This window comes from Lissotriton helveticus, chromosome 7 (assembly GCF_964261635.1).
Source record: "Lissotriton helveticus chromosome 7, aLisHel1.1, whole genome shotgun sequence".
In the NCBI taxonomy this organism is placed as follows: Eukaryota; Metazoa; Chordata; class Amphibia; order Caudata; family Salamandridae; genus Lissotriton; species Lissotriton helveticus.
Genome location: NC_136068.1, coordinates 834,613,995 through 834,635,392, shown reverse-complemented (window position 1 = coordinate 834,635,392; position 21,398 = coordinate 834,613,995). Strand labels below are relative to the sequence as shown.

The window sequence follows — 21,398 nt, the reverse complement described above, 5'->3', positions numbered from 1 at the left end:
AGTGCACCCACTCGAGGATCCCTCGGCGGTCGTGCTGGTTAAGCGTTGTGCAGGTCTTGAAGATAGCCGGTCCCTCGGGTCTCGTCGCACCCACGAATCTCAGCTGGGCTGATGATGCAGGTAGAGGTCAGAGATGGCAGGGAATCCGGGTCTCGTCGAGCTGGGCAGTCTTGATCCGGAGGATGGACGTGCAGCAAACCGCAAGCGCTTAGATGGTGCCTGCTGGTGCAGGGTGGCTACTCCTTAGCCACAAGGGAGAGTCTTCAGAGAATGACAAGAGTTCCTTTCGTGGAAAGTAGTTCAAGTTTCAAGATTATCCAATTTGGGAAGGGTGCCCGCTCCTACCTTTATTCTAAGAAGAGGGGCTGTCACGCGACTAGGTCCTGCCCATGGGTGGGACCAGGAGGGGGGTGGTTACACCCCTCTCCTTTGTCCGGTCTCCCCCCAGCTCAGGGGCTAGTGTGCCCCTGGAACTGGTTTGAGCCGGCATATGCACAGTGAGCACCGGGGTGCCACTTGCAGTCACCTTCCTCTCAGCCCTGCCTACCTGGGATACACAAATTCCTGTCTGGGATGGTGCTGGCACCGCCCCTGACAGGAAACCCTTTGTCCAGGCCTCCCTCGCTGGAAGGACTCCCAGCAGCAGGAGGTCAGACTTGTGTCTGTGGTGGCAGCATCCATTTTGTGATGCTGAGGCTTGAGTTAACTTTAACCGGGGTTCACAGTTACATACATGTCGTGTCCCTCTAGAAGGGTGGAATGCTAACCCCGTCGCCAGAATTGGCGAGGGGTTAGTATTCCAATTCGTATGACACCTTACTCGACATGTTTTGATAATGCTATGCCAAAGTGAGCATTTGACCGCGAGGTTCATAATGCACTTAAGAGTATATGGTATAGCGTTATCATGGAACAGCTATTAGGACTTGGTTCCGCAAGCTGCAAACGGGCTCAGCTCATGCCAGAGCACCATCTCACATAATTCCAAGCACTCTGCCTTCAGGATTGATAAGGCCTGCCATAGGAGTGACTGATAGGAATATATGTGTCCATTTTAGGGTTAGATATAGGAATACTATATCTAAAGCAAAGGGTGATTACACCACCTTGCCCCAGCTGTCATGCAGTCAGTTGTCAGATTTGGGTGGCCAGCCAGGGGTGGCATAATACATGCTGCAGCCCCTGGTAGGCCCTGGGTACACCAATGCCCTGGATACACCAATGCCCTGGATACCTAAGGTATGCTGTACAGGGACTGATAAGGTGGCCCAGTACCAATTGGTAAATGCACCTAAGGTACATGCTTGTCAATTTAGAGAGAGAACAGCTAGGCTGTGGGTCTGATTAGCAGGCCCACAGCCAGGGAAAGTCGTAAACCAGTGAAGCAAAAAAAAAAAATCTGGGGTGGCCATGGGATTGCAGACCCCACTCTCCTACACATGTCAAGGGAGATTGCACTGGGTAGAGGGACGCGGCAAGGCTGCCCGCTCTCACCGCTCCTCTTTGCCTTAATATTAGTACATCTGGCAACCTGGATACGCACGACACCATTGCTCTGGGGGCTAACATGGGAGACTGGCTGGGAAGACCGAATCTCCCTTTACGCCGACGACGTGTTGATATATTTGACATCCCCGTCGGAGTCCCTGAGGGCCCTTTTAGAGATCCTCACAGCGTACAGGGAGAAATCTGGCTACACGATAAATTGGTCAAAGTCACTGCTCTACTTGCTACATGGCCCGGTGCCGACGCTTCCCCCAGATTGCCCTGTGCAAATCATGACCAGAGGATTTAAATATTTAGGAATATGTCACCCCACAAGATAATACCTTTATGGAAGAAAACCTGATGAAACCCCTACAAAGACTGAAATCCGACGTTTCCCACTGGCGGTCCCTCCCGCTGACTCTGCTAGGAAGGGCAGCACTATTTAAAATGTTGGCACTCCCTAGGTTCCTCTACGCACTCCAAAATACCCCTTTCCCGGTCCCACTCTCATATTTTAAAGCCATTAACCCGTTGCGTGCTCGTGACTGAACCGTTCCGTCACGAGCCTCGGGTGGGCTGTGCTGGTGACGGAAAGCTTCTGTTACGGCCCCCCTCGCCGCGCCGCGCGAATTCCGTGCCTGCGCTGAGCGTTCTAAAGAGCGGGTGGGGCCGTGACGGAACCGTTCCATCACATGCACAGCTCACCCGAGGGCCGTGACGGAGCGGTTCCGTCATGAGTACGGGAGCGCCGCGCGACCCTGCCTCCCCCTTAGCGCTGCGGCGGAATAGCCGCCGCAGCTAACGGGTTAAAGCAGAAGTCGCTACTCTATTATGGGACAGGAAACCTGCTCGCATAGCACATTCCAAATTGATACAAAGTTGGTATGGCGGCGGCATAGCTCTGCCAAGCGTCAAATTGTATCATTGGTCTGCACAGCTAGCGATTTATCAATCAATGGCTTCACGCACCACACGATGACCCAGCTTACCGACTAGACAGGGACGTATTGCCGGTAGATCATCTGATGAGAGCCCTTTACACAAATAAGAGACGTCACACACTGACAGGCCCTACGGCCCACACGATCAAAGTCTGGCACACTGCCCAGAAAGCGCTGGGATGGGAAGGGGTGCTTACGTTGGCCAGCCCACTCTGGGAGACACGTCGACTGGGCATCTTGGCAAACACTAAGGGGTTCAAACAATGGGACCTAATGGGTATCACAAGTATTGGCCACCTGTGGGTAAGAGGAGAAATCATACAATTCGCAGCACTCCACGAGAAGTACTAATTGGCAGACTCAGAATTATACCGATGCATCCAAATTAGACATGCACTCTAAAGCGCTATCCCCCCCGGGCACTAAATTGGCAGACGCTTCTCCCCTCGAAGATAGACTCCTCACGGACCACCTTGACAAAATAGCCATATCACAAACGTACCGTAAATTAGTAAATCTCCCAGATCCTACGGTAGTCCTACGTAGCAAATGGGAGGTGGAACTGGGGGACATAGAATACTCTGACTGGATGGATGCGTTGGCATCGGCCAAGGAGGCGGCAATCCCGGCTCGTTTGAAATTAATACAGCTCAAAGTCCTGCATCGTGTATACTACCCCCGCACCATGATACACAAACTGGGACACGCACTCGATTCACTTTGCCTACGGGATTGCAGACAAATCGGCACATACTTCCATATGCTATGTGATTGTCCAAAGATACAATCATATTGGGAACAAGTTTTGGACCAGATTTCAGAAGTGAGCGGGGTGGAGGTCCCGGCAGACCTGAGATGCTGCATTTTAAATATATGGCAACCAACAGACCTAAACTCGGGGCAGAAAGCATGGGCCACGCTGTGGATGGCTATAGCAAAACGAAATATAGCAAGAAGCTGGGGATCGGGGGTGATACCCGCACACTCACAATGGGAGAATGATATGGATGTAGCGATGGTAGCTGAAAAAGTAGTCTACACCCACCGGGGTTGCCCTAAAAAGTGGACGCGAATATGGGGGAAGTGGAATGAATCCCGGGGGAATGTTTGTGAACTACCATGTGCATCATTGACCCCTGAAAGTAGCCCGTAAAAGGGGAGGAACTATATGCTAAGTTTGGAACCACCAAGGATAATGGGGAGAGAGGGGGGAGGCGAGGGTGGGTAATTTATGGGGTGAATGAAGTTGGCACAATATTACTGAACCTTGTGGAGTAGACGTTGCCAAAAGTCTGTAATCTATCGATGTATACAGAGAAGACTGTAGTTGATTGTTGTATACATGTATTGATGATAAAATATAAATAAAAAATGTTTATAAAAAAAACCCACAAATACATCAGTTTGGGTTTAATGTGCTTAGAAGTTTGATACCAAACTTCAGTCTTCAGTGTAGACATTACGGTGCTGTGGAGTTCGTAATGACAACCTCTCAGCACCATATACTCTTAATGGCAGCACTGCACTTACAGTGCCCAGGAATGGACCTAGGTACTGTAGGGGTACAGGGCTCATGCACCTGTACCCTCACCACTGGCATAGGGCACCCAGCTAGATGGGTGACTGATGCCAGGGCAGTGTTTTGTGGGCATGGCGCACACAGGGATGTGTGCCATGTCGACTCTTGGTTTTGTTCTGTACCAAGACACGCAGCTTGCCAAGGCAGTGTGTGTATGTCAGGGCACAGGGCCTCTAAGGGCGACGCAATAAGTGCTGCAGCGACTCCAATGGAAGCGACTCCAGTGGAAAAATAAGCGCCAAGAGACCAGTTGGTGAAAGTGCGCTCTACAAATTTCCAATAACATATCTGTTTCATGTCTGTTCAAATAGCTTCGAACAGCAATGGACCTGATTCTAGTCTTTTGTTCAGGAAAGTGGCCTAAGCTCACCTTAAGGGTCACGGGGGCATGCTTTTGTAGCCTGCACAGTTCTTTTGAGATTTAGGAAGTAGTCTCTGTGGTAACTGTGCCTAAATTTCAGGGTTACTAGTTAGTGTCTGGATGTCTTTTCTTTTAATAGGACTGTGCAGCAAGAGAATGGTATCCTTCATAAAGACCATTGCTGAAGGTAAATAAACTGGATCTGGGATTGTTTTTCAGCAGTACCTCTGCGAGGCGGTAGGTGGTGCTGTGTAGCTCTGTGGTGGTAGGTGGTGCTGTGTGGCTTCGTACTGATTCTGTTCTGGAAATAACATGCAGAGGCCATTTTGGCACCACTCCGCAAGTTAATGTAATCTTCTTTCCTTCTACACCACCAGACGCAGGTCTGGGGCTTCCTCTTGTCTTTGAGATCTTCTTTACCTTAAAATTTACAGTGTGCATGAGGAAGGTCACTTCCCAAGACAGTAGGTTTTTAACCCTGTAAGGACTGTAATATGTAAATATCTGTGATAAATCCTCATTCATGGATCCCTGAGGTTGAGTCATGACTCTGCCTGCAGGTGCTTACTGACCACACCACCACCTTGTGGTGTTGAAACAAACAAGGTGGAGTGGGAGTTACGGGCCTTGTGCCAGGAAGTCCTGTGCCTCTGGAAATGGCTGGAGCATCAAGGAATTTTCCTGGTGGCAAACAACCTGGCAGGATCCTTGAATGCCTGGGTGGATGAACTAAGCTGTTGACTCGTAGTGGATCACAAATAGCAGTTGCACCCTTTTCCAGGAAAGGGGAGAACCTTAGCGTAGTCTGTTCGCCACCATCAAGCATTCACAATGTCAGCAGTTCTGTGAGTTGGCGTTTCCAAGGCGGCTCTTATTAGGGGACTCATTCCGCAGAGGGTGGGAACTGCTGTATGCCTTCCCGCTAATACCTCTTCTGCCCCGAGTTCTGAAGAAGACCAGGACCAGCTGGGACCAAGTCTTCCTAGTAGTCCCCGATATGGCACAGGGAGTATGGTATCCAGAGCTCCTGGGAATGAGCATCTGCCTTCCGGGTCAGGCTCCCCATTGGGAGGATCTGCTGTCATAGCAGAAGAGCAGGGATCTGCACCCACACTTTTGCAATGGCCACCTTCATGCTTGGAGATTATGCGGTGACAGCTTAACACCTTTGACCTTCCTCTGGAGTTGGTTGATGTCATTTTGGCAGCCAAGCATCCCTCAACAAAAACTATAAACACCTGTTGAGACAAATTTGTGGCTTGGTTCGGAACATGGCAAAGATATGACATTTCTGTCCCTTTCCTGGGAAGGGTTTGCTCTGAGCACAGTTATAGGGTACCTTTTTTGCTTTTTACAGTTGGCTTACCAGCCCTCATTATTCAACTCATCTGTTGTGATGTGTTTTTCTTTGTAAGTGTTGACATTATCAGTTACCTACAGTTCCCTGTCTGATGACACAGTGTCAACTCTAAATGGGAGCTCAGAGGGAAAAATTGGACTGGGTCGCCCTCCACTCAAACATAAACCAACAACAAAAAGACCCTGTCCACAGGACGTGAATTGTGTCAGTTACTAGAATAATAGAACAGTCTGTGCGTACTGATAACTATTATAGTGCCCTCTATCTTTTTAATATACTCTTGAGGGAAACAATTCACGGCACCTCGCCCATCTTTTTCTAAATTCAAGCTAGAAAGGCCAATCTTCCTTGACAGATACACAGAACCCCATGTAAATGCTGTCTGACACCTCTAATCAGTACCAGGCATCCACACCTTCAGTGTTGGACCAAGTTCTACTTAGAAAAAATGTGCGAGAAACAAATGACACCTCACGGAAACACCACCAATGGGGTAACTGGTATGTAATTTCCAGGCAAGCCCCTGTCTCATCATCGGTTGTCATCCGATTCTCATTTAAAGAAGGAGAAAAGTGTCCAAAACAAACAACAAAAATGTGCAACAAACAGTGGAAGCAGAAAACATCTGCCAGTGACAAACACAAACATAAATTAGTGCATAAAACACAGCATCCAATTCCCTTCAATAACTTTATTCATAGAGATATGAATGTCTGCTGTTAGGATAAAAAGGCTGGTAGCTATTCATGCATACCATTACCTATTGCCAATGCCGACATGTTTCACTGCCACAACAGTTTAGGCAGATTCATCAGGGCTGCACTCTATGCTGCCACTCCACTCTTGGACACTATTTCTGTGTTAACTGCCAAGGAAACAGGCACATGTGGAAAGTTAAAAGAATGTAAACACACCCAAGGATAGCCGTATATATTTAAAGTCATATGTGAACATTATTTACCCCGGAGCAGCCTGATTGCTCATACCGGCCGCCTGGGGATGATAAGGGATGCAGAGGTACTCCAAACGTGAGTCTCCGCCTTCACTTAGCTTGTAGCATTCTGGCGGTATAAAAACAAGGTAGTGCCAAATGTCAGGAATATTCTACTGTCGTTACACCTCCCAATGACAACCACGATCTGCTGTGAATTAGCATTGTTGTCTGCCATGGAATTTTACTACATTTCTCATTAAGGCTGTACTGTATTTCCCCGGGACCCTGTAGCAAAAACAGTGAGAACGAGACGAGGCGCTCGATACTAGATTCCACGGTGAGAAGTAGCGTTTGGGGTCAGAATGATTGAGATTTTAGCCTAAGGGGTGACAGCCTTGTTTTTAAATACAGCGTACAATCGGGGTACATGGAGCGACAACGTTCCTCTGTAAGAGGTGTGGTGTGTTTACACCGATAATGAATGTGGGCGATTATCGTTTATCCCGCAAATGAAAGGTTTCAAGCAATGGCATCTTTTTCTTGGTCATGAGTATGATAATAACATGGGTTAACATCCTATACTGTTAACGAAATGTTCACGCTAAACCGGCATTGCAGCGTGATAAGTACGGATGGGCGGCCCCTTTCAACAGTCTGAATGTGTGGTTGCGTGGCCCCTTGATAATGTGAAATGTAGAAAAATTCCATGGCAGACAACAATGCGAATTCACAGCAGATCGTGGTTGTTATTGGGAGGTGAAACAACATTAGAATATTCCTGACATTTGGCACTACCTTGTTTTTATACCGCCAGAATGCTACAAGCTAAGTGAAGGCGGAGACTCACGTTTGGAGTACCTCTGCATCCCTTTTCCTCCCCAGGCGGCCGGTATGAGCAATCAGGCTGCTCCGGGGTAAATAATGTTCACATATGACTTTAAATATATACGCGATCCTTGGGTGTGTTTACATGCTTTTAACTTTCCACATGTGCCTGTTTCCTTGGCAGTTAACACAGAATAAGTGTCCAAGAGTGGAGTGGCATCATATAGTGCAGCCCTGATGAATCTGCCTAAACTGTTGTGGCAGTGAAACATGTTGGCATTGGCAATAGGTAATGGTATGCATGAATAGCTACCATTCTTTTTATCCTAACAGACATTCATATCTCTATGAATAAAGTTATTGAAGGGAATTGGATGCTGTGTTGTATGCACTAATTTATGTTTGTGTTTGTCACTGGCAGATGTTTTCTGCTTCCACTGTTTGTTGCACGTTTTTGTTGTTTGTTTTGGACACTTTTCTCCTTCTTTAAATGAGAATCGGATAACAACCGATGATGAGACAGGGGCTTGTCTGGAAATTACATACCAGTTACCCTGTTGGTGGTGTTTCCGTGAGGTGTCATTCGTTTCTCGCACATTTTTTCTAATAGAACTTGGTCCAACACTGAAGGTGTGGATGCCTGGTACTGATTAGAGGTGTCAGACAGCATTTACATGGGGTTCTGTGTATCTGTCAAGGAAGATTGGCCTTTCTAGCTTGAATTTAGATACCGATGGGCGAGGTGCAGTGAATTGCTTCCCTCAAGAGTATATTAAAAAGATAGAGGGGACTATAATAGTTATCAGTACGCACAGACTGTTCTATTATTCTAGTAACTGACACAATTCATGACACAGTGTGACTTTGACTTGGTCCGCACCTATTTGTTGTGCACTCTCTTTAAGCCACTTAACAGCTGTCCCTTGCAGTTTTTCACCCTCAAGACCGTGTTCGTTGTTGCCATAAGATTGGCCCAGTGGGTAAGTGAGCTTCAAGCTCTGTGTCAACCCACTGTACACCACCTTCTTCACAAATAAAAAGGTTGAGGAAACAGGCATCCTTCCTTCCAAACGTTGTGATGCCAGTCCATGCCGATCAAACAATCACCCTACTGGTGTCTTATGCTCCGCAACTAGTTATAAAGAGGAGGAAAGACTCTTTTGGACACGTTAAAGAGCACTAAGCGTTTACATTGATCATACTAGAGAATGACAGATGTACGATTATTTCTTTTGTGGTTTTCGCTGAAGCAAGAAGTGGCAAGGCTGAGCAGAAAAGGACCATCTCTCGCTGGATTGTACTCTGTACTAAGATATGCTACACAGTGGTCAAAAAGCAGCCTACGGAAGGACTTGGGGACTCATTCACCAGGACCAAAGCTTCTATGACTTCAGTGCCATGCGGATTTCCTGGCCTGGACATCTTGTAGGCAACTTTGTGGGTGTCACTCCATACGTTTGCATAGCACTACCGTCTGCATAGGCAGGTTCGCAGAGAGGGACTTTTTACCCACTCGGTCCTACAGAATTCTCTGGTTTGAGCCCATTCTCTTATCTGCCTCCAAATAGGTACTGCTTTTGGTATCTGCTCAAAAGGTGAGGACTCTGCGGTTAGACGTCTCTATCAGAAGAACAAGTTACTTACCTTCAGAAATGCTCTTTCTGGTATAGACTCTTATCTAACAGATGAATTCTTTGCGACCCTCTCATCCTCCTTGTTCTGTGATTTAGACTCTAGCCCAAATTTAGGAGTCTGCACACTGGTCATGACCAATTTGCCATTGGGGCTCTGCGTCTGGGGACGCAAACCGTTTCGAAAGCAACTGATGTCAGCATGCGGAAATAGCGACTATATAATCTAAGCACATCATTTCTGGAGAGGAATTGGGTTAGTACGGAGCTGCACAGCACCCAGGTAGTGGGTGGTGGTAGCGCTGGGGTGTGTTGGGGGAGGGGGGTGCGACACATATACATAAAAAGAAAGAAAATAAGAGCTTGCCTGCCACCTGCCGCATCGACGCTCTTCTGATCCTGACTGCAGCACCAGCTCCCAAACTCCCCTATGGCAAACCCTGATGCTGCTCTCATGTATGAGAGCAGTATCAGGATTGGCCTGAGAGACCTGGAAGTACGCTCCCGGAAAGACTGGGAGCCTGTGCCTGCTATCTCAAACCCAGCAACACAGCTCCGGTTGGAGACCGCTCAGTGCGTATGTCCGTTTTGCAGTCCTAAGACAGCCGGCCAAACCGACATGTGCACTGATAGCAGTGCCCACCACTTCCCCTCCGTGACTGTCCCTGCGATGGCCCCGCCCCAAGACTCTACACTTAGAAGTTTTAAAATAAAATGATGATAAACCTGTTTTATTATAGCTTTATTTTTCAACTTTTGAGGCTGCTGGCAGGAAGGGCAACTTCGCTCCGCCATAGCGAAGGAGCTACCACTGACTGCACCACCTACCGTCATGCAGAGGTACTGCAAACTAAAGTTTTCCAGATCCAGTTCGACACTTAGGGAACATTCAAAAGGGAAGAACTCTGCTGTTAGATAGTCTTTAACACAGAGTGGTGCCAAAGGTACGTGACTTATTCTTGTAGTGAAAGAGTCCCTGACCAACAGTGAGAAAAATGTGCTGTTTATCTGGTTACATTGCTTGATTACCTGAACAGCAGCATTTAGTATGACATCCAATGTATCAATATTTTTGTTGTGCCTCGTACTCGAATCTTAACATTCTAGTTGCACTAAGTAACTTTAGATGGGAACTTCAGTTAGTTAAAAATGATAAACTACTTACCAAGAATTATTTCTCAACTTTGTTATAAATGTAGGTGTCTTTTTTTAACACAATTTAAAAAGACTTGAATGTAACATATATTCATTCTCTACAGTCAAGGGAGGAAAACCGAAAGCAAGCACTTGCAGCTAAGAGAGAAAAGCGAAAAGAAAAGAGGAAAAAGAAAAAAGAGGAGCAGAAAAGAAAACAAGAAGATGATGAAGAAAATAAATATGCCGAGGCCTTTGATCTACACGATGAAGAAACAAATGATCTTGATGGTGAGAGACAATTTTTTTCAGTTAGGCTTTTACCGAGTAGTTTGTGACTTAAGTAAAATCATATAAGAATATTTTCATTTTAGTACAAGTAAGACAGTCGGGTGCTTGCACCCAAGAAGTGTGTGAATTTTTTTTCCAAATGGTTTTTAGATATGCCTTCCCCACTGTGATGGTTAACCCTCAATTAAAGTCTATCTTTTAAAACGCCTTCATCTCAGAAAGGAGCCACTGAGCGGAGTCATTTAATGAGCAAAATGCCTGAACCTTAAGTTACAACGTATGTAATTATATTGACGATTTTTGCAGTGGCTGGTTCCATTTGAAAGTGTTAGACAAAACGTTGCCTTAAAAGTAAGATTTGATAGACTACTAGCTGAAGATTTCTTCACGTAGAATTATCCCCAGTCATTATAGTGGATCAGGAAAATGTTTGGCGCAGCATCCCTGCGCGCCGGGGGGACGCCATCACGCGGCTCCGCCCAGGCGTTGTCCGCGTACGTGACGCCAGCGAGGTCACATAAGTCCCACCCCGGCGCACCTACGTCAGTTTTTTCTAATTCCGCGTGCAACGCGGATCCAGATGAGCTTTGGTCTGTTTTCAGGCCTTCAATCCCTTTTTCAACGTTTGGTAACAGTGTGCGACTGCCTTCGGGCTTTGTGACGTGTCCCTCTTGTGCACGTCCCATGTCGGCGATGGACTCTGAGAGCTGTGGCGCAGGCCGGCACCTCCAGCCGCAGTTGCATCGGGATCTCAAGATGAAGTTGCTGTTGGCACGCTTATCCAGGTCAGTGTCCTCTCCACGTCCGTCCCCTGCCTCGGAAGCAAGGAACTGCCGGTTTCGGCTGCGGCATCGTCTTTCGCCGCGGCCCTGAGGGCTTGGCTCACCCGCTAGTATGTCCTTCAGTTTATCTCCGAGGCCTTACCCTCCTATCGCGGTGGGCGCCTGCTCCCTCGGGATCATGCGCCCCCGCCTGTCACCTCCCTATCCACCGTTTTCCGGCACGGAGGCGACTAGGGCCCAAATGATAGCCTATGCTGCGGCTCTGCAGGCTTCTTTGGCCCTTTCTCCACCTCCTGGGTCATCCGCGGATCCCTTGCCTCGTGCGGGGACTTCCGCAGAGTCACCGGCGGCTCCGGCCCCGGCACGACAATCTCGGACCCAGGTCGTGGGAGAGTGGCACCGTCTGGGTGTAGTCATTCGGGGCTCCCCTCTTCGGCGCCTAGCGTCCCTGTCACGCCGCAAATCCCTACGGGGCTCCCAGTGGTGTTGCAGGTGATCGCTGGGACCCCGGGCTTGCCCCCGGGTCCCCCTCTGCCCTCTGAGCAGGCGGCTGCCTCACCCGTGGTCGAGCTGGCGCTGGTTCGGTGCCAGGAGTCTCCCTCCCTGGCTCCGGTGAAGTCACGGGTCGAGACGGGTGTTGGAGTGCCTTCGCGGGCCCTACTTGCTCCTTCTGGGGCCAAGCTGACACCGCATGTGGACCCTCTGGCGCCACATGACGCCAGTCAGGTGCAGCTGACGGCCTCCACGGAGCCATGCAGGCCCCGGGCTCTGGATTCGACCCTGTCATCTTTTGATGCGCTTCTTCCCGGAGGCGAGGTGCCGTGTGGTTGCCTCTTCACCGGCATCTTCTAGAGGAGGTTCTCTCTGTCCTCGCGGCCAATATCCTCGAACCCTTCTTTCCTGGGCTCGCGGCTGGCTTCTCCACCGGCATTTTCTCCTCTGAGGCCCTGCAGATCCCTCCTTCCTCGGTGGATTCTCCACTATATTTTGGCTGCTTACTAAACCTTCTGTGGTTTCTACTTTGTTCTTTGATGCGGGATTTCTTCCCTAAGAATGGTTCCAATACTTCCTGGGTCGTGTACTACCCTACGTGGGGTATTTGTAGCTATTGGATAGCCTGTCTTACGCTGGGAAGGGTGGCTTTCCCCTTGCAGGTTCTTTTCCTTTTTTGGTGTTGCTGTGTGCCGCCGGTGCGCTTCTTAGATGGCTAAGGCGTGGGGCGGTGTTCTGCCTCTGGTTTGCTCTTGGCCTGATCCTCTGTCTGGAAGCATTCTGCCTCTGGTTTGCTCTTGGCCTGGCCCCCTGTCTGGTGTCCAGAAGGGTTATCTCCTGTGTTGGCAACTTCGTTCATCCTACTTGCCCTCTTCTTGTTTCTGGGTCGCTTCCTGGTTAAGCACCCAGCGCGGTTCACCAGTTCTTATAGTCCGTCCAGAGGCCTTGGAGTGAGGCCTGGTGCCCCTGCTTCTGGCTTTCGGGAACTTACAGTACAGTTTTCCCTTCTTTTCACCCGCCTTCTTACGGAGACTATGCTGGGTGTGGCAGTTGGCTTCCGGTTGGATGTGTCCGGCCGTTCTGTAGTAGGGGATCTCTGTGTATAGTCATAATCTAGTGAGTAGTCCCGCCCATGTGCGTGGACCCCGGAGCAATCAAAAATAATCTCTTAAGGTGTCGAAAAATGCAGATCTGCACGGACACTTCAGAGAGAATTAAAGACCGATAATGCAGCCTATAACCACAGGCTACACTGTCCAGTACTTCAACTAGAAATTCCACCAAAAATCCACAAACCGCAAAGCCTGTCCAGATTTCCCTTGCTTTAACAGCAAAACCCCTCCGGAATGATAGAGAGGAAGACATGGACAGACAAGCCCCATAGGCTGCCATTATGTGGCTCAGAACAGGATACTGTGCCTTTAAGAGAACTTTCCAGAACTTCACAGTATCCCAGAATGCACTGCAGGTCCCTTTTACTTTCAGTTCTTTTTTCCGGCTCCTGCAAGCAGGACCCTGGAGCATTGAGCTCTCCCTTTTCAAGGGTTTATTGGTGATTTTTTTCACTTTTTCAAAGTTGAGTGCTTTTCTGAAGTACTTTGGTGGTTTTTCTTCCTGTTTGTCTTTTGGTGCACTCTTTGATTGTCAATATGCGTGCATTATTCGACAAATGTCCAGAGTGCTCCAGGAAGAAGGCCAAATCGGACCCACACGAGGTGTGTATCATCTGCCTTCCCTCTTCTCATGTCCCAGAGGAGTGTGACATTTGTCAGGGCTTTTCTGGCAGGACCCTGAGGGATAGAATGAAGATCAGACTTCAGGGCCTAGAGGACAGAAGGCTGAAGGCGCAAGGTGGGTCTGGAGGGGCTTCCTCTGCCCATGCTGAGGCATCTGGGGGGCTCCCCAGGGGCAGGAAGACCAGCAAATGTCCCCATTCTCCGTCTGCGTCGATTGCACCGACCACGACGTCGAGAGGGATGACTGCAGTCTGTTCCCCATCTCCCCAGGGCTCTGGATCGAAGCGACGTCGACGCTCGGCGTCGAGGGAACTGAACAGACCGCCGTCGAAGTCTCCGGTGACGATTTCGTCGGCGTCGGCGCTCGCCGTCCAGGCGACACCGCTGTTCGCCGTCGGCGAAGAGGAGAAGGTCGTCGGCGAGGGGATCCTCGACGTCGAGGAGAAGATCGCCGTTGAGGCGAAGGCATTCGCCGTCGAGGGATAGGCGCTCGCTGTCAAGGAGACTAAGCTCAACGTCGAGGGGCCGACGCTCGCCGTCCGGTCGCCGTTCTTCGACGCCGAGAAGGCGCAGAAGGAGTTCTGGCGCCAGGAGTCAATCTGGCAAGCGTCAAGTGCCTTTGGGAGGCTCTCCAAAGTCCCAGCATAGCAAGGAGAGTGGGTCACCGGGATCGGTGTACTCTGTTGTGTATACCCCTGCTAGGCCGAAGACAGTTACGCCTCCTCCTCCTCCATTACCGAGAGGACTTGCTCCGCGGGCTCCCACCCCGCCACCACTTCCGCCTCCTCCTCAGCCTCAACCTCGGTTGCCGGCTGACATCCCTCCTCCGATTCCTCCGAGGTCAGTCTCACTGCCACGGTTTCCTACTCCTCCAAAGGGGACCCCTCGGCCGAGGGCCCCGACCAAGCAAAAGTCAACCCGCCCCGGTGGAACCGGCAGGGCGACCGAAGCCAAGGAGGTCGCGATCCCGCTCCAGACGGAGGGGGAGATCGCGCAGTCGTCACAGATCCTCTACGAGTTCAAGACGGCGCCACAGGAGGCGCGGATCACGGTCCCGGACGGACTCTTCCAGAACCAGGTCCTACTCCCCGACCTTGTCGGACTCCCCGGGGACGAGAGTGTCTCCTGTGGATGACATCAGCACGTTCCAGGATGTTCTCCTGAGGGGTGCAGCAAAATTGGGAATCACGGTGACGGCTCCAACACCTACGACGTCCGTGATTTTTGCGACACTTAACAAGAAGCATTTGTCTCGCCCTCTACTGCCGCTCGTGCCAGGATTGGTAGAGCCGGCGGAGGAGCTGTTCCTCACGCCTGCAGTGACGAAAGCCGCTCCATCCCGTCTTCTTAAGAAGTACCAGGGCCCCTGATTCCGACCCGGCTTTTCTGCGGATTGACCCTGTTTCGGACTCCGTTATAGTGACGGCAGCCAGAAAACAACACTCTACCTCTCCGTCTTCTACCGTGCCTCCTGATAAGGAGAGCCGATGGATCGACTCAGCTGGCAGGAAGGCCTGTGGGACGGCATCTACGACCATGAAGGCCTCTAGTGATGCGGCCTTGCTGGGGCGGTATGATCGTGCCCTGTGGGAATCCCTCCAGCAGTTCACGGACCTTCTGCCACGAGATAAGAAGGAGGATTTCCTGGAGATCCAGAAGGAGGGGATGCTGGTTTCGAACCAGGTCATCAGTGCGGCTGCTGATGTCTCGCTTTTGGCGGCCCACGGGTACTGCCTTGGGATCAACCAGCGGCGCCATGCTTGGTTCAGGCTCACATCACTCAAGCCGGAGGCCCAGCAGCGAGTGGCCAATCTGCCCTTCTCGGGGGAAACCCTGTTCGGCAATCATACCGACGATGAGATGGCATGAAAGCGGAGGCCGAGACTCTGACGGCTGTGGGCTTGGAGAAGCCCAAGGACAAGAAGGCCTATCGCCCATTCCAGAAACGGTTTGGGGCACAGGGCAGAGGGCGAGGGCAGGCTTCGGGACAGCAGCAGCAGCAGCAACAACAGCAGCAGTTCCGGAAGCCCTTCCAGAAGCGCCAGAAGGGTAGAGGAGGTCAGCAGTCCTCTACAGCGAAAAAGGGCGCGGCGGGGTCTCGACCTTGAGCGGTTATTTCCCCTACATCCGTTACCCGCTCCGGTGGGGGGGAAGCGTTACATTTTTTCTGGCAGAGTGGAGAAAAATTACTCGGGACAAGTGGGTGCTGAATATTGGTTGCAATGGATACAGTCTTCGGTTCACCAGCCCAACTCCATCAATTCCACCGGTCAGCTCGCAATTTCAACTGTGCGGGCTACAGGCGGAGGCAGATATCCTGTTAAGAAAAAGGGCGATAGAAGATGTACCTCTGTCTCAAAGAGGAAGAGGTCTGTACTCCCGGTTCTTTCTGGTTCGCAAGAAGGACAAGAACGAGTTCAGGTCCATTCTGGATTTGCGACAAGCAAACAAGTGGATTCGCAGAGAGAAGTTTTGCATGCTGTCGTTGCATCAGATTTATCCTCAGCTGCAACAGGGAGACTGGCTATGTGCTATAGACCTACAGGATGCGTACTTCCATGTGCCCATTGCACACAAACACAGGAAGTTCCTGCGATTCCAAGTCGGCGCCAATAATTATCAGTACACAGTACTGCCATTCGGGCTGAAGTCTGCGCCCAGAACATTCTCGAAGTGCATGGCAGTGGTAGCCGCTCACCTAAGGAAGAACAAGGTGTTTGTTTACCCGTACCTGGACGATTGGTTGATCAAGGCCTCCTCCTTCTCGGAAGCTCAGGCACACTTCCAGAAGACGTGCGTTCTCTTGAACAAGCTGGGGTTGCACATCAACATGTCCAAGTCTGTCCCGACTCCGGTCCAGTGCATACAGTACTTGGGAGCCTCCATCAATACGCTGTCAGCAAGAGTGTCTCCTTTGGAGGAGAGACGATTATCACTCCTTCGGAAGGCTCAGGCTCTTATAACCGCTCCATCTACAACAGTGAGGACAGTGTCTTCTCTACTGGGGTCGATGGCCTCTTGTATCATCCTCACACCACACGCACGGCTGCACATGAGACCATTGCAGGAGTGCTTGGAGGATCAGTGGGATCAGAGGAAAGGATCTTGGGACGACAAGATACGACTGTCTCTGCATGCTCTTCAGTCTCTGAAGTGGTGGTGTTCAGCGGAGAATCTCCTCAGAGGGGTTCCCTTCCACAAGGACATTCCCACGCAGACTATAGTGACTGATGCGTCTCTCCACGGCTGGGGGTCGCACTCCGGAGACCTACAGATTTAAGGGACGTGGTCCCCGACGGAGTCCACGTACCACATCAATTTCCTGGAACTCAGAGCTGTTCACTTGGCACTGAAGGCCTTTCATCCGTCCTTCCGGACCAACGCTTTGCTTGTTCAGATGGACAATACGACAGCGATGTATTACCTCAACAAGCGGGGGGGGTCGAGATTGCGCACTCTGTCGCAGGAGGCGCAGGCGATCTGGCACTGGCTGATAGCCAGAGGACTGACTATAACGGCTACCCATCTGCCAGGTGTGCAGAATGTTCAGGCAGAGGCACTGAGCAGACTGATTCAGGAAAACCACGAATGGGTCATAAACCGCAAACTACTAGGAGAAGTCTTCGCAAGATGGGGGACTCCAGACGTAGATCTGTTCGCCACCGCCGAAAACAGCAAATGCCTAGACTTCGCCTCCAGGTACTACCAGCCGGGAACGCTGGGGAATGCATTATGGATCAACTGGTCGAACAGCTTTCTGTACGCTTTTCCACCTATTCCCCTGATTCCGGCGGTGCTCATCAAACTGTCCCAGTCCAGGGCGCTGATGATCCTGATTGCCCCGGAATAGCCCAGACAGTGGTGGTTCACGGACTTGCTTCACCGGTCTCTCCTTCCTCACATATGGCTGCCGTGCAGGCCGGACCTTCTCATAAAGTTCGGGGGCGGATGTTGCACCCCAACCTCTCGTCCTTGAGTTTGGCGGCATGGCTCCTGAGATAGTGCAATATGGCCATCTGAATCTACCAGAAGATTGCATGGACATACTGAAGGAGGCTAAGCGACCTTCCTCTAGGACTTCTTATGCTTACAAGTGGAAGAGGTTTTGCATCTGGTGCAAGTCCAAGAACTATGACACGACGACATGTAAGGAAGATGTCATCCTTCCATATCTTCTACATCTGGCGCAGTCTGGCCTTAATGTCCGTTCCATTAAGGTTCATCTGGCTCCATTGACTGCTTACAGGAAATGCCCTTCACAGACTTCCTTTTTTCAAATGCCTGTGACCAAAGATTTTTTGGAAGGCTTGAAGAAAGTGTTCCCTCCTGTCCGGCTTCCTTCACCTTCATGGGAATTGAATGTGGTGCTGTCCAGATTGATGAAGGAGGCTTTTGAACCTATTCATAAGGCTTCGTTGCAGCACCTGTCGTGGAAGGCGGCGTTCCTCATGGCCATTACATCGACTGAGTGAAATTCAGGTGTTGTGTTGCAGAGAACCTTATACTGTATTTCATGCTGCTAAGGTTGTTATGCATACTCACCCTAAATTTCTTCCTAAAGTTATATCTGACTTTCATGTTAACCAGACCATAACTTTGCCTACGTTTTTTCAGAATCCTTCCTCTCCAGCGGAAAGGTCCCTACATTCCCTGGATGTCAGGAGGGTGTTGAAATTTTATGTGGATAAAACCAAGGATATTCGTAGGTCAGACCAATTGTTTATCAATTATGGATCAGTCAGGTCTTGCTACCTCTAAACAGTCTATCTCGAGGTGGATTGTGTCCTGTATACAATTGTTTTACCAAAAAGCTAATAAGACCTTAGGGGGTAAGCCTAAGGCTCATTCCACCAGGGGCAAAGCTGCCACGACTGCTTTGCTCCGTAAAGTTCCAATTGCAGAAATCTGCAAGGCGGCCACTTGGAGTCGGTTCATACCTTTGCTGAGCATTACTGCCTGGACACTGATGCCAGTACAAAAGGGGGTGGTGATGGACGGAGCATCTGAACCAATCAAACACTCACACCCAGTCAAAAGATCTGGGTTTGATCCATCACCGTTCTTTAGCCCACTCTGCCACCCCAGTTCAGACATGGCTATATGCAAATCAGTCTGACCCTGTGCCTCATGGGAACAGTCCAGCCCGAACTGCCAAGCCATGCCTTCCCTGGACCGGAAACAAGCTTCCGAGGACCGGTTTCTGGCATTCCAGCCGTCTTCAGCCCGGCTTGCTTGAATCCAGTGGCAAAGTGAGCAAGGGGACTCACGTCTGAGCATACCCTGCCACACTTATGGCGGCCAAAGCGGTACAAAAGGGGGTGGTGATGGACGGAGCACTGATGCCAGGGCAGGCGCTCCGGTTGGGCAGGCTTCGCTGCGAAATCTGTTCGCACAATAGTGGTATTATTTCTCTGTTCTCCACCGCCGCTTTGGTGTGGGGATGGGCTTGCCATTCTATTCACTAGACTATGACTATACACATAGATCCCCTACTACAGAAGGAGTAGTTTCTGTCCTGTAACTCCAGTTCTGTAGTAGGGGTATCTCTGTTATAGTCATAAGCGCCCGCCCTCCTCCCCGGTGGAGAGAGATATTCATGTAAGGAATGCTACAGGTCTGGCGTGTTACGCCTTCAAAAAGAACTGACAGTAAAAGGGACCTGCAGTGCATGCTGGGATACTGTGAAGTTCTGGAAAGTTCTCTTAAAGGCACAGTATCCTGTTCTGAGCCACATAATGGCAGCCTATGGGGCTTGTCTGTCCATGCCTTCCTCTCTATCATTCCAGAGAGGTTTTGATGTTAAAGCAAGGGAAATCTGGACAGGCTTTGCTGTTTGTGGATTTTTGGTGGAATTTCTAGTTGAAGTACTGTACAGTGTAGCCTGTGGTTATAGGCTGCATTATCTGTCTTTAATTCTCTCTTAAGTGTCTGTGCAGTTCTGCATTTTTCGACACTTTAAGAGATTATTTTTGATTGCACCGGGGTCCACGCACATGGGCGGGACTATTCACTAGATTATGACTATAACAGAGATACCCCTACTACAGAACTGGAGTTACAGGACAGAAACTACTCCTTCTCCACACCGGGCGTGTTTCCGGTGGAGGGTTCTTGCCCTCGTTTGCTTTTTTCCTTTGGGTGTCTGGGTCGCTCTTCTCCCTTGGCCTTCTTTTGCATAGTCTGTACCTGTGGCTTCCGGTGGGGGTCCCTGGTGCGTAGACTGCTGTCCTCTTGGCCTATTCCCTGTCTCTGGCGGAGCCTTCTTTTGGAGGGGCCTTATACCTTGGCTACTGTTCGCTTTTCGCGATGCCTGTACCTGGGGGTTCCGGTGGAGGTCCCTTGTACATGGGCTGCTGACCTTCTCTCCCTTAGTTTGCCTGTGCCGGGGGCCTCCGCTAGGGGCCCCGGCTGCTTCGGCTGTTGGCCTCTCTTTGTATGGTCCGTACCTGGGTCTTCCGGTGCTGGTCCCTGGTACATCGGCTGTTGGCCACTTTTTTGTACTGGCTGTGTCTGGGTTCCTGATGGAGGTCCCTGGTACAATAGCTCCTAGCCTCCTTTCGTCTTGCCTGTGCCGGGGGTTTCCAGCGGAGGATCAGGGTACATTGGCTGATGGTGTCTTTGCGGATGGCCTTCCTTCTCCTGTTTCGTGTCGGCGAGGCCGCCGATTGTCGTGGGGACGCACTCCCTGGGGAGTGCTTTTGTCCCCTGTCAGTCTGGCTCCGCCTGGAATGGGGAGGTTCTCTCGCAGACTCTCCTTCCCTCTGGGTATGGCTTGGGTATCTATTCTACGTTAAGGAATCTGCGGCTAGTAGTCTCTATCAGATGTACGAGTTTCTTACCTTTGGTGACAATGTATCTGGTAGAAACGATTCTAGCCGCAGATTCCTTCATGGCCCGCCCTTCCTCCCCGTTCTGCGAGGACCTTTGGCTTGGTCTTCTGCGCTCGCCTCCCGGGGTGGCTATGTCTTCTGTGAGTGCATTCTTTCACTCTTTTGGACGGTATGATTCGTCCTGTTTCTTGTTCCTTTCCTCCTCTTTTGGCACATTGGGGGATGGGTTTATAGTTGCTTCTGTGCCTTTCTGCTCCGGTTGCTCCAGAATTGGGGCTTACCTTCAATCTTTCCCTCCCTCCCTTCCCACTTTATTACTAAGGGGTCTGGCCCCTCTGCTATCCTCTAATTTGGGGTCATCTGGCTGTGCCTCTCCCCTTTGTTCCTTTGGGGGTTGTCACACTCTGTGGCGGGGCTGTCTTTGAGGTTGTCGTTCCTTGTTTGTCTTGGACTGGTTCCCCTTCATTGTTGTTGGTTGGGGTTGTAGTCCTGCTACATGTTGTCATGACATTTTTACATGTGTTCTATGTCTCCATAAGGGGCGGTCTACGTACTGGCAGGGTGTCTGCTCAGGGCTGTGCTCTGTCCTTTCTTATTCTTCCCTGCCTTTGGGTACTACAGTGTGCCACTGCTCCTTAAGGTGGTGTTGTCCCAATTTCTTTATTTTTCAAATTTTTCTGTTCTTTCGCACACTGTTCCCATACTCCCACAGTTTTGTCTGATGGCTCCGCGTTGTGGCACGGAAAAAGTTCTCCGAAGAAAACTGACGTAGGCGCGCCGGGGTGGGACTTATGTGACCTCGCTGGCGTCACATACGCGGACAATGCCTGGGCAGAGTCGCATGATGCCGTCCCCCTGGCATGCAGGGATGCTGCACAAAAGATTTTCCAGATCCAGTCCGACGCCTGGGGATAATTCTACATGAAGGAATCTGCGGCTAGAATCGTCTCTACCAGATACATCGTCACCGAAGGTAAGTAACTCGTACTTTGCAGCACTTGTTGTAGATCACAA

General features: G+C 50.4%; 1 protein-coding gene across 1 annotated transcript in view; it reads left to right on the top strand.

Annotated features, from left to right (window-relative positions):
* ANKHD1 (ankyrin repeat and KH domain containing 1) overlaps window positions 1-21,398 on the top strand; it is a 1,380,661-nt gene that overhangs the window by 1,036,004 nt on the left and 323,259 nt on the right. The window contains exon 25 of the mRNA XM_078653327.1: window positions 10,379-10,544. Within this exon, the coding sequence (XP_078509453.1) occupies window positions 10,379-10,544 (166 nt within the window). The remainder of the gene's footprint in view (window positions 1-10,378; window positions 10,545-21,398) is intronic.